A 17,683-nucleotide genomic window follows, 5' to 3' on the forward strand; every position below is an offset into this window, starting at 1 on the left:
ACTTAGGATCAAACCTGTGTTTAGTCTAGAAAAAGGTAAATGTGTGCATTTTATTATAAAGTTGTGTATATGTACAGACCGTTGCAAAAGCTAAGAAGCTTATAAACATCAGGTTTAAAACTAAAAGAGCTTTGAAACACAATGAAAGATGTTTGGAGTTTTATTTGAGTTATTCATTTAAACTTTTTGTCTAAGAGATGCTGATTTGAAACCGTTGTTACATACAGTTACGGCACTTCCTGTTTCTGCCGGAGAGAGGGGAGGCCGTCCCAACGCTTGCTGCTGTGTTTACTCCCTCCACCTGACAGGAGGAGCCTCGTTGAGCTACGAGTGTGGCTGCAGACGGAGTTCACTCCATCACGGAGGGGTAGGGTCGAGGGAGTGGTTTGGGATTGGTCCTTACTTTCAAATTCTAGCGCACTCGAGCTGATTTCTCCATTCTTACCTACCCTACCTTTAAATGAAATGAAATAAATATCCTTAGTTACTTTCAACAACTGGAAATAATTCAGAACAAACTATAATTAAGGATGAATAGTGCAATTTTATGATAAATACAATCACATCTCCCAACACACATGTTAAAAAGGAATGAATCAATTCCAATCTTTAAAGAAAAAAAAAAGCAAATACAGCAGCATGAGCGCAGGTGTTATTACACACTACCCAACGTTACAGTGAAAGGTAGTCTGGAAGATAGAGTCCAATCTTTTTATCAGAGCACAGTTTTTCCAAGATATATTAGTTGCCTTAGTAAGCATTCTCTTTAAAATATTTATTGTCCCTTTTGGAAATGTATAAGCATACAATGGTGGTAAAAAAAAGAAGTGTTTTAAGTGTGGGAATGAGCAGCTGCAGCACAGTGGCATGCAGAAAGCTTGTGTACCATCCAATGGCCTCTCTGCATTCACATAATAGTGCAGCTGTACAGTTTAGCATTTTATATTTCATCTTAGTTACACTATTAAACAATTATGGATTTACTATCATACAAAAAAGAAGAATGTATTCATATATTAACCTCTGGAAACAATTAACTGAGCCCAAATACTCATGAAACAGCCATACAACAAGTATAACATCCGATTAAGGGGTTGTCTTTTCTTTTTTGTAAATACATTATGTACCAAATGTAACACGTCTGATTGCACCTGTCAGGAGGAGTAGCATTTCTGCTTCGTCGTACAACTTTCTCTCCACGTCAGTTTGAGATCATTTGAACTTATTTTACAATTCTTCAGTAAGGGTTTGCACACATATACACGTTAACATTACATCTTGCACACACCCTCAAACCCAGCCAAACCCACTTAGTCCTTTACAGCATATTACAGATCGCTTGAGGCTTTTTTTTGCGTACAAATGACTGCAGTCCATGCTAGACAAAACACCCCCATATATAACTGAGATGAATGGTTTTAGTTGAAGAACCCATGCTGCATTAGAACAAGCGGAAATACAAAAGAACAAACCACAGTTTTGCATGACTTCGTGATGTTTTAGCGTAGAAACTCTTGATGTTTAACCGTGTCGGTTAAATCATAGATGACCGACTTCACTCACACAGGCACACAGAAATGGAAGAACAGTTCACAGCCAATCTGGAGACAGACTCACGGGTTGTCTCCGTCACCAAAAACACTTTCAAATAATGCCAGCCGTCATTAAGCAGCTGATGTAATATTACCAGGAGGATGATGACTAAATACCGTGGAACAAAAATGCAGACTCACGAGGAAGAACTAGCCCAAACGATTACTTTAACAGTCTTTACTAGACCATTTTGGTATCCATCATAACACAACTTAAGATAAGTGATCCTCTCGGAGAGGCTGTCAGATAATTTCTCTTTACTCGAAATAAATAAATGTGACAATAAGCGTAAAAAATATAATAACTGTCAAATAAAAAGGAAAGAATAAAGCTATGGTGTATGAAGTATTACTTTGCGAGAGCACTTCTGCGCTGATGGGAGAACGCCAAATGTTGGCAGCAATTGTTAAGAAAAGAGAATCTTCAAAAGTGCCTTTGTGGATAAAACTCCACGCTTCCTCTAATGGCCTGAGAAAAGCTCGTCTGTCATCACTGCTGCGGCTGCGGCTCCGCTTCATTGCTATTGTCCACCAGCATGTTGTTTAACGGCGTTGGTGATTTGGAGACGTTGTTTTCCAGCTCCAGTTGAGCCTCCTCTGCGTGAGTCCACGAGCTCATGGACTCATGTACTGTCACCGTGTGCTCTTCCATCTGCTTTTGGAGAATGTCCATCTCCTCCCTGGGGAAAATAAACAGATTCATTTTCATAGTTCCTACTTTTGTCATTTTACATTCATATTCTATTTAATATTGAATACTCCATTCTTACACAATAATATCCTGCATTATATTTGTTACTGGAGATTTGTATTTCCACATGTATATATTTTTATTATCTTTTTAATGCTATTTTATTTCTATTTCTGAAATATATTGGACTGTTTATTTCTGTGTCTTAGTTTCTCTTATGTCCATTGCCTTGTGTTTTATTTTGCTGCTGCAACGCAAACATTCACCCACCTACCTACCTATCCACCTACCTACCCACCCACCGCACCTACCTACCCACCTACCCACCTACCCACTTACCTATCCACCCACTCACTCACCTACCTACCCACCTACCCACCCACCCACCACACTTTATGTTTGCACCATCATACACCAAATTCCTTGTATGTGTAAACCTACATGGTAATACATTTGATTCTGTTTGTGATTTACAATAAAGTAGAATAGGAGGCTTACTTGAGGTGCCGTAGACAGTTGTGCAGGTTGTTGAGTGGCTCTTTGTTGACAGAAGTCGATGGTTTTAACAACTCATCCAACAGAGAGGCTGGCACTGGGCAGTCTGGGATCTTAACCGGTGTCACTGGGTTCGATGGGCTCCCGTCGCTCTTCAGCTCCATGCGCTGCTGCTCCAAACAAAAACAAATCACAGGGATGCATTCATTAATTTATCTACTGCAGGCCTTTCTTATTTGGAAATACACTTACACCACTGGCTTTAAAGGTTCCCTATTATACTGTCTTTCATCAATATATCACAGTTCTCAGATATATACAGAGCCTGTCTCTGATTGTCTGAAACACCAAACAGATCATTGCAGCATTACCCATAATCCCCTCTGTTTCAGCCCTGTTTCAAAAGTGCTGATTCTCTGTCTGTTACTTCAGATGAAAATAAGGAGCCCCTCCCCACGCCCCTCTGAGAGACATTTGGTTACAAAGAACACCATGGTGCTCTAGGAGGAGATTCAGGTGATAAGGGGGGGGGGGTTACCTTGGTTGCTGATTGGCTGATGGTTACTCAAGACAACACATCGTTATGACATGGATTTTGCATAATAAGTGACCTTTAAGTCAGAGGAGATGGTTAGGATTACTCATACAGGTACAGGGATGAAACTGCTAAACCATAACTGTTTATATTCTTGTTTTGTATTCTATTTATGAATTTGTGTATGTATATATATATAAATATATAGAGACCATTCTCCTAACTTGCCTGTATATATTATATGAATGATTATATAAATTATTCAAGGTTAAAGTATGCATTGATATTGTATGTTAACAAATATTAAGATGTAAAAAACAAAAAATTTAAAAAAAAAAAGGGAGAAGGGGTCGGATTACATAAGTGTAAACTTCTTCCGACCCCTTTTCGGACGTGTACGGTAATTAGCTAAAGCTTTGTTTATTGATATCAGACAATGATACTACAGATTATTCAATTATTAATTAAATATTTCGTTTAGTTATTGCATTCATTTGTATAGTACTGTATCATCTTTTGTTTCATTTGTATTTTCTTTGGTTTTACACGCTCGAAAAAAATTAAATAAACTAAACTCATCATAGAAAATAATGAGTAGTTTAAAAACAGAGCCAGTACTCACTAGTCCATGGAAAGTAGTAACACACTGAATATTTAACATTTAAAAATAGAATGGCAAAGCCCTCAGGCTGACAAAATGAAAGCGCGACTTAACCCTAGAGCCTGACCGGTATATAAATAGGCCAAAGTCATACAGCAGATATAGAAGGATGTTGTTGACGCTATTACTCTTACACTGCGCTCCGCTGCTGTGATCCACTGACTGCAGGTAACGCTAGTCTCAGCCAGCAGCCAAGTGTTAGACAGATTTTAAGATAAGTAGCACGCCAGGCTAAATAATGAAACTGTATTTAGAGAGCCTTTGTTTTTGCTTGTTTGCAACAGTTTGTCATTAGCCGAGATAGTTCGATGTCTTTGTTAAAACAGCTGCTGATGGAAAACATCAAAGTAACGCTTTTTCATACTTGTTGAATTGTCTTTTTCCTTGTAAGAGATTTATTTCACTTACGAACCTTTGAGATTTACTTCCTTGTCCCTTAGGTTCGGTTTTTGGTGTGTCTTAAATCAAAACATCACTAAGTCATAGAAAGCCAATAAAAGCCTTGAACCTTGATAACTTATCGATACTCTGGTCTTTAATCATTTAGCCCTGGCGTCCGCTTAATAACGGGTTTCAATACCATAACAATATTTGGTGAAATTGCTGAATGCAAGTACTTCATACTCACAGATATTAACAGCTGTGGCTGAAAAACGTTGTGGAAAATCACTAAAATGTTTCCCCCGGTGACGCTGCCTCACCTTTCTGAGGCGAGTCTGCTTGAGGTCCTGTTTGAGCTGCTGGTTCTGCAGCAGCAGCGTCTTCATGCTGTTCCTCAGCTCCACCACCTTGGCCTGCAGCATGAACTTATCCTTCCTGGTGCCGCTCAGCTCGTCCTGCACCGACTCCAGCTCCACCTTGATGATCTGAGGCCGAGAGGAAACTTTGTTAATCATACACACTTTTAAAGAAGGGAAGGTCGTGGCATTGAGGAAAATAATGAAGATATAGCATTTTAATTATCCAGATTATTTTATATTCTTTTGTTTATATTTGATATCATATTTTTCCTTTTATTTGTTATTGTTAATTCTCTTTTACCACTTTTTAAAAGTATTTAAAGCATTGTATTATAAAGTCTGAACACACTTCTGCTTCTGTTATGAAAGAATTTCCCAAATTGGGATCAATAAAGTATCCATCTATCCATCCGTCCATCCATCCGTCTATCCATCCATCCATCCATCCATCCATCTATCCGTCCATCTATCTATCCGTCCATCCATCTGTCCATCTATCCATCCATCCATCCATCTATCCATCCATCCATCTATCCATCCATCCATCCATCCATCTATCCATCTATCCATCCATCTATCCATCCGTCCATCCAATCACAGTTCTCAGTTCACCCTTCCTCTCCTTCCAGGCACATCACAACATACAGGTGTTGACAGTAATACTGATATCATGTTAATACAGTGCCTCTTAAATCATTTTATATGTAAAGTTTTGATAACAAATTCTCTCCATCTCACTTTATGTTAAAGTGAAAGGCATTTGTCAAAAAACAAAGATACAAAATGCACAAACAAATGTATTTAACAGTAAATATTTTTTCAAATGTTCACAGTAATATCATTACCATGAGTTTATTTGGTCACACAATCGGATGTTGTGACCGCTCGACTCGAGACACTAACTGACATTTAAGTATCGAGTAATTCAAAACTACACAAACATTCGCTTCATTTTCAACGTCTAGTAAAGTATGCAGCTCTGTGATGAAGTGAACGCTTGCCTGCAGAGCTCTCTGGAGGTTGTCCAGCTCTCTGCGCTGACACTGCTCCATCATCTCCAGCTGCTGCTTCTGAGTCTCTATCTCCCGCTGCCGCTGCTCCACCTCCCACTTCAGATCCTCCACCTGCAGCAGAACACAATGTTAGAAATCAGCAGAGAGGGCAAAAGTACACACACCCTTTACTCAAGTAGAAGCACAGATACCCGTGTTTATACTCTGGTGAAAGTAGAAGTATTGACTAAACTTCTTTACTCAAGTCAAAGTAAAGAGGCTTTGAAATGTACTTCAGTAAAAAGTACCCATAACTAGCAGCTGTTTTAAAGAGTACCTGACCTCCCTTTATATTAACAGAACAATAATGTCATTGTTAGCTAATGAAAGTACAGATATTTGAGTTCAACATGTAAGAAGTAGAAAGTACAGGTATTTGTGTTCAACATGTAAGAAGTAGAAAGTACAGGTATTTGTGTTCAACATGTAAGAAGTAGAAAGTACAGGTATTTGTGTTCAACATGTAAGAAGTAGAAAGTACAGGTATTTGAGTTCAACATGTAAGAAGTAGAAAGTACAGGTATTTGTGTTCAACATGTAAGAAGTAGAAAGTACAGGTATTTGTGTTCAACATGTGAGAAGTAGAAAGTACAGGTATTTGTGTTCAACATGTGAGAAGTAGAAAGTACAGGTATTTGTGTTCAACATGTGAGAAGTAGAAAGTACAGGTATTTGTGTTCAACATGTGAGAAGTAGAAAGTACAGGTATTTGTGTTCAACATGTGAGAAGTAGAAAGTACAGGTATTTGTGTTCAACATGTGAGAAGTAGAAAGTACAGGTATTTGTGTTCAACATGTAAGAAGTAGAAAGTACAGGTATTTGTGTTCAACATGTGAGAAGTAGAAAGTACAGGTATTTGTGTTCAACATGTAAGAAGTAGAAAGTACAGGTATTTGTGTTCAACATGTAAGAAGTAGAAAGTACAGGTATTTGTGTTCAACATGTGAGAAGTAGAAAGTACAGGTATTTGTGTTCAACATGTGAGAAGTAGAAAGTACAGGTATTTGTGTTCAACATGTAAGAAGTAGAAAGTACAGGTATTTGTGTTCAACATGTGAGAAGTAGAAAGTACAGGTATTTGTGTTCAACATGTAAGAAGTAGAAAGTACAGGTATTTGTGTTCAACATGTAAGAAGTAGAAAGTACAGGTATTTGTGTTCAACATGTGAGAAGTAGAAAGTACAGGTATTTGTGTTCAACATGTGAGAAGTAGAAAGTACAGGTATTTGTGTTCAACATGTGAGAAGTAGAAAGTACAGGTATTTGTGTTCAACATGTAAGAAGTAGAAAGTACAGGTATTTGAGTTCAACATGTAAGAAGTAGAAAGTACAGGTATTTGGGTTCAACATGTAAGAAGTAGAAAGTACAGGTATTTGTGTTCAACATGTAAGAAGTAGAAAGTACAGGTATTTGTGTTCAACATGTAAGAAGTAGAAAGTACAGGTATTTGTGTTCAACATGTGAGAAGTAGAAAGTACAGGTATTTGTGTTCAACATGTAAGAAGTAGAAAGTACAGGTATTTGAGTTCAACATGTAAGAAGTAGAAAGTACAGGTATTTGGGTTCAACATGTAAGAAGTCAAAGTAAAAAGTAGTCAGAAAAATAAGTACTGGAGTAAAGTACTGATATCAGAAAATTGTACTTAAGTACAGTAACGAAGTATTTGTACTCCACTACTTCCCACCTCTGGAAATCAGTGACACAGAGATGTTCTCCAAAACCAACAAGCTCATTTTATCGAACAGGAACCCCAAAAAGATTGAATGAACAGCAGCACAATAATAAAACAGCACATGGATCAAAATGCTGTGTCATAATTAATGCAGACGATACATATTGAAAGGATCGTCCAAGAGGTTCAATTAGATGTATAATTACTTTCCAAGATGTCACCAATAAGATCCCAGTTCTTACTCTACTTTGTTATTTATTGTTTTTTTCATTCTGACCTAAAGGGTGAGGTCTAATGTTTTTTGGGTAAGACTTTATATTAAGGTACACAAATTAACCATCAACTAGTTGTTCATTAACATGCATATTAGCAGTATATTGGCTCTTTAGTGGTCATTATAAAAAAACTTAATAATGCCTTATTCTACAAGACCATATTCTACAAGTAATAAGCCATTAGTTGAGAGTTTTTCCTCAGTAACCCTCTAATCAGTGCTTATTGATTGCAAGTAAGGAAGTTGTTGTCCATGAGTTGTGGTCTTAGTATGCTCTGCTCAATATGGGCCTAATAAGGCAGTACAAGAATATACTTAACTTGTAATACTTAGCTATCCTAAATCAAATCTGTATTGTGCTTATCATATCATCAAGTGTTGAGATATTTAAATAAAGGCGATCGTTAATATATCATTTAAAGTCTGAGTCTCTGTATTCACATTGTTACTCTACCTATTTCTCTATAAAGTGAAGATTTGTTTACCTACTTTTGATACATGCTCTGATACAATAACGGCCCGTCCACACAGCGGCGTGCGTTGAAGCTTGCCGGCGGGCGTGTCTGAAACTCGACCAACAACCAATCACATGAATCTCCCGCCCCTGACACACAAGCAGCGGTTTGATTGGCTCGAGCTTGTACTGGCACACGATTCGATTGGCTGACGCTTCTGCCGAGGCTTCAAAAGTTGAACATTGTTCAACTTTTGCAGCGAGCCACGCCAGCAAAGCTCCGCGTCGCTTCCCACAATGCAGTTCGGCGAAAAGTGACGTCACCCCATTCAAAGTGAACGGTGAAGCTTTCAACGCACGCCGCTGTGTGGACGGGCCGTAACCGTATGCAGTTGAAAAAACCCAATAAACAAAGTCTCTTACCTCTTGGTTGGTGAGCGGCTGCTTGGACAGCTCCTCGTCCAGCTGTTTCTGCAGGATCTGCAGCTGGGAGTGGGCTTCAGAAAGCTCCTCCTGGAACCTGGAGACCTCCTGAGAATGCTGCTCATCCTGAGACCTGCAGAGAAACACATATTCAATCATACATATCCGAACCTGAGCCCCATTTTAGACTCTATGCATTACATTAATGAACAATATCTGTTTATTTGTATTACTGCACATTTTTATTTCTAGTTTTGTAATTATCAACTGCACTGATAAATACATGTGCAATAACTTACTTACCGACTCGTTTACATTTGTTACTGCCTTGACCGTATTGTTCTTGTATTTGTATGGTAATGTTGTATTGTTTTGTAAGTGTACTGTTCAATGTATCATCGGTCCAATTTATAGTCACTTTATATATGATAAATTAAAAATTTTAGCTTGTAATATCAACACTATACTGTCTGTTATGTATGATTGTACCATCGGGAATGCTTGGAATTTCGCTGTACTCTGTGTAGTGACAATAAAAGGAATCTAATCTAAATGTATTCCATTTTATTTAAAAAAATACTGCTATATTTAACTATATGTTTTAATAATTATGTAATGTTATTATAGTTTTCTTAAAATAGTTCTCTATCTGTGTTTTTAAATGTTGTTTTACTTCTATGTATGCACCACGACACCAGGGGCAGCGCCAGGGGGGAGCCGAAGCACCCCCCAGGATTGCCAAAGCACCCCCAAGAAATATGTGTTTTTTTTCCGAAAATTATTATTATTATTTTTATTAAATTAGAAAAAATATTGATTACATCAATGCAAATGTGAAACAAACACATGTTTGACCAAAAACATAAAGCCAACACAGGTGATATGATTAGGCCAATGGCCAGCACCGATTCGATTTTTGACCTACCCATAGGCTAAATTACTTTGTGACACTTGAGTGACTTCCTGTTAGCTAGAGCGCCACATTATTTGCTAACAGCAAAGTGACAAATGGATCGTTTTTTAGTCCTTAAACGTCCATTGGACACAATCAAAACCACCTGAAAGCGAGAGGGATTCTGCACATAATAGGCCTCGTGAATACAAGTAGCTTACTTCTGGGTCTCTGTGTTTCATTCAAGCTCTGCGCGCGCGCGCGTGTGTGTGTGTGTGTGTCACGAGCCATTTTGTGTGCCTGCGCGAGCGAGTGAGAGAGAGAGCTCGCGCACCGGTGGGTATCTACCGGAGATCGTTGTGGTTAGCATCTGGTGCTAGCTAGCCAAGCTAACGGATTTTTCAACAACAAGGTGGAGGGAGAACTCTCTCCTGTCAGACTGAGAGTCTCAGGTAACCTCAGCTCAGGTGAAGTAAAGGACTCTCAGTGTTTAGACAGTTAACTTTAGTCTAGTTATCTCAGTGGGTCTCAAACGGTTTGTTTTAAAAGGGGAGTGATTTGTAAAATGTCTATAAAGAAATAGAAAATCTGTTTACAGGTCTGTTTCAAATGGGTGTTGTTGAGAGATGTATCCATAGATCTCTTAATGTTGCTCTCAAAGTGCACCAGATTGATGCTTTTAACTTCAATATTTAAAAAAAATCTTCCCGGGGAAGCATGCCCCCGGACCCCACTAGAGGAGGTGAGGTCCACCACCCACTTGTAAAAATAGCACTTTACCCCTGCTTACACCTATATGCCGTGAGCTGATTACCGAGCCTTCATTGTAACAGTCGCGGGTGCACTGTGTGTGCGTGTGGGGAGTGTTGCAGTAGAACATTCAACAGTAGTGCTGGTGCATTAATGGGAAACCCTTAATGTTTGAGCACCCTCTATGAAACGTCAAGCTACCCCACAGCACCCCCTAGAGAAAATCTCTGGCGCCGCCACTGACGACACCAAGTAAAATTCCTCCTACGTGTCATAAATAAACCTGTTTCTGATTCGGATTCATTTGACAGATTTTGCAAAACACCAACCGATTTTTGTTTTTCAAAGTATCTACAAAAAGTGACTGTATTCTTAAATGTTGCACTTACTGTAGTTTGTGGGATTCCCTCTGCAGAGCTTTCACCAGGTCCTCTTTGGCCTGCAGGTCCTTCTTGATCTCTGACAGCTCCAACATGGCCGCCCTGTAGTGCCGCCTGTTGTGAGCCGCCTCCGCCTTTGCTGCTGCCACCTAGGAGACAAAACATCCGGTCAACCCCCAAGATGCTCCACACATGGGACCAGACTTACTACAGATCACAATTACGCATTTCTATTCTTAGAGGCTTCATATAGAGGGGTGCAGTGATGACGTATTTTTATAGGCCGACCCGGAAGTAAGCTGGGTTCCCTCGACAAAAAAGCAACGGGATTTCTCCATAGGATTTTGGAATATTGTAAAAAATAAGATCTGTGGAAAACGAACCCGTTTGATAAATGCACTTTTTGTTCAGCCGGATAATCTCCACACGTCTACCCTACTTTTAGCATTTTCCATTTCCACATAATCGCGAGAAGCAAAATGCTAACGTTATGCTATAAAGGAACTACAGCCGAGTACAGCAGCACGACTTCAACGTCACACCAACTTAAAGGTGACCTATCATGCAAAATGCACTTTTGTACGTCTTTTATACATGAATATGTGTCCCCGGTGTTCCAGGGAACTCACCAAGTGTCAGAAAACACAACCCTCTATTTTCCTCCATACTCAAATCTCTTAAAAAGGAGCTGCAACGGATCTGATACAGACTGATCCAGATTTGAACACTTCTATGACGTCACAGAAGTGCCGCCACAGCTATTGGGCCAACTCCACCAATCAGGAGGAGACAGCCACGGACATTGCCGTTCGAAAGCGCTGGAGACACTGTAGTACATATGCCAGGCCTGTAGATGGTGCTGTTCTCACAGAATCAGCCCATCAGCATGATCCGTTTGGTATTTTGAAAAATAAAAAGTATAAATATGCCTTATATAGGTATGGTCCTACACTATATTATTCAAATATAGCATGATAGGTCCACTTTAAGATCGATATTCAAACATACAGATTATAAATGGTACAAGTTGAAGCGTTTGTTTGAACAGTTTGCAGGAGGCAGGTACTTGCTTTACGTCCTCAACAACTTCTGTAGTCATATTCAGCCACTTGGTAACAACCATCATTTTTCACACACGTAAACTCACAAAAATCACCAGTGCTGCTGATGTATTTAATGTCGTAGAAGCACTGTGCCGATCAGCGAATATTTCTCTAGTTCCCTACCTGTGTTTTAATTCACGTTTTATTTTTATGTATGCACCATGACGTCAAGTCAAATTCCTCGTATGGGTAAACCTACCTGGTAATAAACCCGTTTCTGATTCTGAGAACAAAACGTGATCCGTCTCTTCAATGTGTCTCAACCACAGACCTTATTTCCAGCTGTTTTCCAAAAAGTAGTTCAGAAAACCCGTTGCCTCTGAGTCGAGGGAACAGGAAGTGGTAAAATGCTAACTCACTTCCAGGTTATAGGACTCGTTCCTGCACCACTCTACCAAGCAAATGACCTCAAATATATCCAAATCACAGACTGTTTGTAATCATTTGAAAGGCTGAAGGCAGTCGGCATTTCATCTTAAGAAGCATGCTTAGAGCTCTCACCTGTTCCTTCAGGTCTTTGACTTTGGTTTTCTCCTTTTCCAAGGCGAGCTGTAGAGTTTGTACGACCTGCTTCGTCTGCTGGTCCTCCTCCTCTTTACGCTTCAGAACAGCTTGAACCTGAAAACAATATTTTGTTTTTAAAACGTGCATCGTTTCTTAACCAAAGGTTTCTACTTTTGCAACACGTTACAAATCAAATCAACATTTATTATAGCCCCAAATCACTGGCTGTACAAAGCTAACAAAAGTAAAGACAAAAAAATAATACAAACGTCATAGCATAACAATTATAAAAACATTATTCAACATCATAAGTATTACCATGTGATAAAAGCATGTGACTGAAGTGATGCTAATGAAGATGGAAACTAGGTGACGACAGATGTGAAGCGATGGGTTTGCTTCAACGGAAATAGCTTCGCGGACCACAACCCTGGGATAACAATTATTAAAAATGTTGGATGTTTTCTCACCTGTAAGTTGAGCTGGACCAGATCGGCCTCTCTCTTAGCCAAGGCAGACTCCAAAATGTTGGAGTGCTCCCGCAGTGTGTTGTGAGACTGAGCCAAGCCTGCCAGTTTCCCTTTCTCATGCTCCAGCTCCAGCGCCAGCTTCTTGTTGGCATCTTCCAACTTCCGAATCCTCTTCTTGAAGCAGCGGGCCTCTTGAAGCTGTGGAATCAAGTCAAAGTCAACTTTATTGTCAATCTCAAAATATGTTTGTGCGCACAGAAAGATCGAAATACTGTTTCCCACAGTCCCGAGGTATAAAAAAATCACTCACTATTTACAAAAAAAAATAACCGTTTACTTCAAGTAAAGCAGGATATATATATATTTAGGGCGACTGTGGCTGCGAGGGAGTGCGGTCGTCTTTCAACCAGAAGGCTGTGGGTTCGATCCCAGCCCATGCAGTCAACATGTCGATGTATCCTTGGGCAAGATACTTAACCCCGAGTTGCTCCCGATGGCCAACGGTGTGTGAATGTTAGGTCCTAGAGCAGTGCTTCTCAAAGTGTGGTCCGTGAGCACCCCCTAGTGTTCCGTGAGTATATTGTTAACATTTCACATTTGAAATAAATAAATTAAAATTTGAATTTTACGCACTCTCACGGGAATATCTCTGCAATGGAGCGAGCTTAAAGTGGACCTATCATGCTATATTTGAATAATATAGTGTAGGACCATACCTATATAAGACATGTATACTTTTTATTTTTCAAAATACCAAACAGATCATGCTGATGGGCTGATTCTGTGAGAACAGCACCATCTACAGGCCTGGCATATGTACTACAGCGTCTCCAGCGCTTTCGAACGGCAATGTCCGTGGCTGTCTCCTCCTGATTGGTGGAGTTGGCCCAATAGCCGTGGCGCCACTTCTGTGACGTCATAGAAGTGTTCAAATTTGGATCAGTCTGTATCAGATCCGTTGCAGCCCCTTTTTCAGAGATTTGGGTACGGAGGAAAAGAGCGAGGGTTGTGTTTTCTGACACTTGGTGAGTTCCCTGGAACACCGGGGACACATGTTCATGTATAAAAGACATACAAAAGTGCATTTTGCATGATAGGTCCCCTTTAAGTTTCACTTTCGATTGCATGATATAGCCCAGCGCACCTTCATCACACATGTTGCCACTTGTTTGTACCATTTTCAGGCGATTTGTAATCTGTTCAAGAAAAACGATGTGATTTTTGATATTTGTGGAGTTAGGTGGTCTGCGAGTGTTTTTTTATTGGTTAAGTGGTCCTTGCAGAGATGGGGACTCGAGTCTGCGACTCGGACTCGAGTCGCACTTAAGTCGCACACACAGAGACTCCAGACTTGACTTGGACTCGTGACCAAAAGACTTCAGACTCGACTTGGACTCGTGTGTTGGGACTCGTGAACAATCATTGTGTTTTCTATTTTTGGCGTATTAAAGGTGGGGTAGGTACATTTGAGAGAAACCGGCTCGAGATCGCTAGAATTTGAAAATACACAACCGGAGATAATCTGCTAGAGCAGGGGTGGCCAACCCGCGGCTCTCGAGCCGCATGCGGCTCTTTGCCTAGTTTCATGCGGCTCTTCAGTTCCTATCGAATTGTATATGTGTGAGTTTGGGGGAGAGACACTGACTCCTGACTAGTGTTGACGGTGTACCGATACTTGAAATGTACCGCGATACCCTGCCGTTAAAAACGTTAATATTCCTCCGTTTCATTAGTATCGGTACTTTAAGAATGACGGGGAAAAGTACTCCGGTGAGAAAGCGCCGTTTTAATAAGAGCCGTGTGTGTTCAGCGCTCTGCTTCCACTCCCTGCTCTGCAGCCGTGCCTGCAGTCCCTCCCTCTCAAGCACGCTCAAGTGCCTCCCCTCTCTCGTGCACGCGCTAGCTGCCAGAGCACGTGAGAAAACGAGAAGCATGGCTGCAAGTGGGAGTGCAACTGCCGCTGCTCCTCGGCTTGTTGACAAAAAAAGACGCCAGAAGTATTTGAGCTATATCTCTGACAGTGAGGGCAAGCCTACGGACAACACGAGGCCTGTCTGAAAGACATGTATTAATTTTATTTAATACGAATTCTTGTCATTTATTTTATTTATTGTTCTCATTGTTTAAAAGTTTGTGTTATGGTTATGGTTCTGGTGTGAAATAAAGCACAATAATTACATTTAAGACTGTTTTTAATTTTAATCGAAAAAGAATCGGAATCGCAATTCTTGACTTGGTATCGAAAACAAAATGTTGGTACCGTGACAACACTACTCCTGACAGTTAAACCTGATATTTAGTAGGTCTGTTAAGTACTGAATGCTGATCATTCTGACGTAATTTGGCCGGTCAAAGTTGTTTGGGCTCGGATAAAATCGCTCCGTTACTTTCATCCCGTGTTACTTTCGTCCCGGCTCTCCCTACGTGTGTATATGTGTGGTATCAGGTGTCAGTATGAGAGGATGACACCGCGTCTAATTTTGATGTGGCCCAAGAGCCAATCACAATAATACCTGCGATGCAGTGTACCAATCACCTTTGAGGGGGGAAAACCTATCGTTGATTAAACACTATCCAGTGTTTCCCCTACCATTGTCTTGGAGGGACGCTGCGCCCCGCCAACGGAGCCCCCCCTGAAATTCAAGGTGTTAAAAAATATATATAATTTTTTTTATATATATATATATATATATATATATATATATATATATATATATATATATATATAGCACCAAATTGCAAATAATCTATGACTACTGTCACTTTTCACATTGAACATGTGCTCTTATATTAAATAAACTAAACGCTTTCATCTTAAGTTGTGAGTTCAGTGTTCTTGACCCTAAGAAACACTGATGCATTCATCAATAACAATAATCCACAGCTCCTCTCTCTGCTCCAGAGGAGTTAAAAAATATATATCCCAATGCCACAAAAATGCATCAGTGACGTGGTTGAAATCTTGTCTCCAGAAAACAAAAGACTGAAACAAGCGGTATCAGTGACTGTGTTTGATGTGGCTCTTTGCAGTAACAGAGAAAAAATGTGGCTCTTAACCTCTGACTGGTTGGCCACCCCTGTGCTAGAGGCTGCTACTTCCTTATAGAGCCCGCCTCCTCCAACACACACGAACGCGCACATGACCAATGAGGGCACGAGATAAGTTTGTGCCCAGATGGAAGGCTGACAGGCAGGTAGGCCATCCAGTTACTTTAGCCGGGCTCGAATTTCATCAGGCACTTGAAAACTCACCCGGAGAGGTCCGTCAGTCACATTAACGCATGGACGGTTAGCAAACATGTTTAGCTCAGCATCAGCTGTGTAATGTTAACTTAGCTTGCTACTAGCTTTGTAACTGAATATTTGAAAAGATTAGTGAATTGCTTGTCACACTTGTTTGAGTTGAGTGGCGTTGACATCCAACTCTTGACATGACATAAAAAAGGTCGGTAACGTTAATCATATTGCATTGCAATAGCCTGTTTAAAGTGATCATATAACAAACAACTCATCAGTACTGATACTGTCTGCTAATAGATATAGGAGTGATAATAACACAGTAAGTGCTTTGAACTTCTTAGATATAGCTGTGCAGTATTCTTAACAGACTGGATAGCAGCAGACAATAGAAGGCTTATTACAACCAGAAGAGACATGAGACTTTTTTTAGAGACTTGAGACTTGACTTGGACTCGTGACCAAAGACTTGAGACTTGATCAAGTCTCACCCCACAAAGACTTGAGACTTGACTTGGACTTGCAAAAAAAGACTTGTGAACATCTCTGGGTCCTTGGTGTGAAAAAGGTCCTCGAGTAAGGTACACTGCTCTGTAGGAATGGGTGTGAATGGATGAATGACATGTAGTATGTAAAGCGCTTTGAGGGATCGTAAAGACTGGATAAAGCGCTATATAATTACAGTCCATATATATACAAATATGATGTGCAAATGAAAGTGAAAAAACGTCCATAGCAGCGTAAAAGTGAGTGGTGCTGGATTTGTTGTGTCTGTGTGTGTGTGTGTGTGGGGGGGGCGTCTTAAAGTCCCAGTCCAGTGGGAGCAGGGTCAGTTCATGTGGTTAATACAAAATGAACTATGACCGAGGTGTAAACATGCTGCTCATACAGGGTTGTGATTAGCATCACGATGGGAACCATACAGGATCCAATCATGTGGAACAAAACACCGATAGACGACAGCTCGTGGAAGTCTTTAAAAAGACAACTCAAAACACATTTGTACAATTGAGCCTTTTAGGAGGCAAAGTCCTGCTCTCCGTCTGCTGCACTTTCTCAATCCACTGCGATGCATTTTAACCCGTCACCTGATTGTGTGTTGAATTTGCATATCCTCCTTTTAATGCACACTTGAATCCTTGTACCTTTAATCTAAATGTGCTTTTTTTATATATATGTCTACTTTTGACGACCCCTGCACACCACGTGGGGTGCCGTCTGTTTGTGTGTGTGTGGTTTGTGGGTGTTCGCAGGTTCAGGCCATGGATGTATAATAAGAACTGGATACAGCGTGGGAGGCGGGGCCTCATTCATTCCTATGAGAGTTGCTCATTAGCGCATGATGATAAAATGGCCCAACTTTTGAGAGATTGAAACGTCACCGATTACCCGGCATGCCTGAGAAGTACCTGTATGTGCGCTCATAGCGCATGCGCAACTTTAACCAAAATGCTCGTTCACATCAAGCACGTCAATTTGCGTACACGTAACAGCACCGTGCGCTCATGACAGCATGGTAATGGCTTGTTATTATGCAGTTAGCAGCTAGCGGCTAGCTAGTAATTATGCTAATGTGCACATCAATCGTTATGTACTTCTATTATGCTGTAACAGGATCTAGTGATATCCAACACAGCTTCATTTAGCATGAAAGAATTATTGCACTATATATATATATATATATATATATATATATATATATATATATATATATATATATACACAGTGCAATAAGCTTCTTAGTGCAATAAGAAG

General features: G+C 40.2%; 1 protein-coding gene across 2 annotated transcripts in view; it reads right to left on the reverse strand.

Annotated features, from left to right (window-relative positions):
• Positions 1–524: 524 nt before the first annotated feature.
• golga3 (golgin A3) overlaps positions 525–17,683 on the reverse strand; it is a 45,863-nt gene continuing 28,704 nt past the window's right edge. For both annotated transcript variants that reach the window (XM_034090563.1, XM_034090562.1), the window contains exons 18-25: positions 12,692–12,889; positions 12,219–12,335; positions 10,624–10,763; positions 8,593–8,725; positions 5,716–5,838; positions 4,676–4,840; positions 2,782–2,948; positions 525–2,272 (exon numbers count right to left, since the gene is read on the reverse strand). In XM_034090563.1, coding sequence (XP_033946454.1) covers positions 2,083–2,272; positions 2,782–2,948; positions 4,676–4,840; positions 5,716–5,838; positions 8,593–8,725; positions 10,624–10,763; positions 12,219–12,335; positions 12,692–12,889 — 1,233 coding nt within the window. In that variant the 3' untranslated portion in view covers positions 525–2,082. The remainder of the gene's footprint in view (positions 2,273–2,781; positions 2,949–4,675; positions 4,841–5,715; positions 5,839–8,592; positions 8,726–10,623; positions 10,764–12,218; positions 12,336–12,691; positions 12,890–17,683) is intronic.

The sequence above is a fragment of the Pseudochaenichthys georgianus genome, chromosome 9 (genome assembly GCF_902827115.2).
Source record: "Pseudochaenichthys georgianus chromosome 9, fPseGeo1.2, whole genome shotgun sequence".
NCBI lineage: Eukaryota > Metazoa > Chordata > Actinopteri > Perciformes > Channichthyidae > Pseudochaenichthys > Pseudochaenichthys georgianus.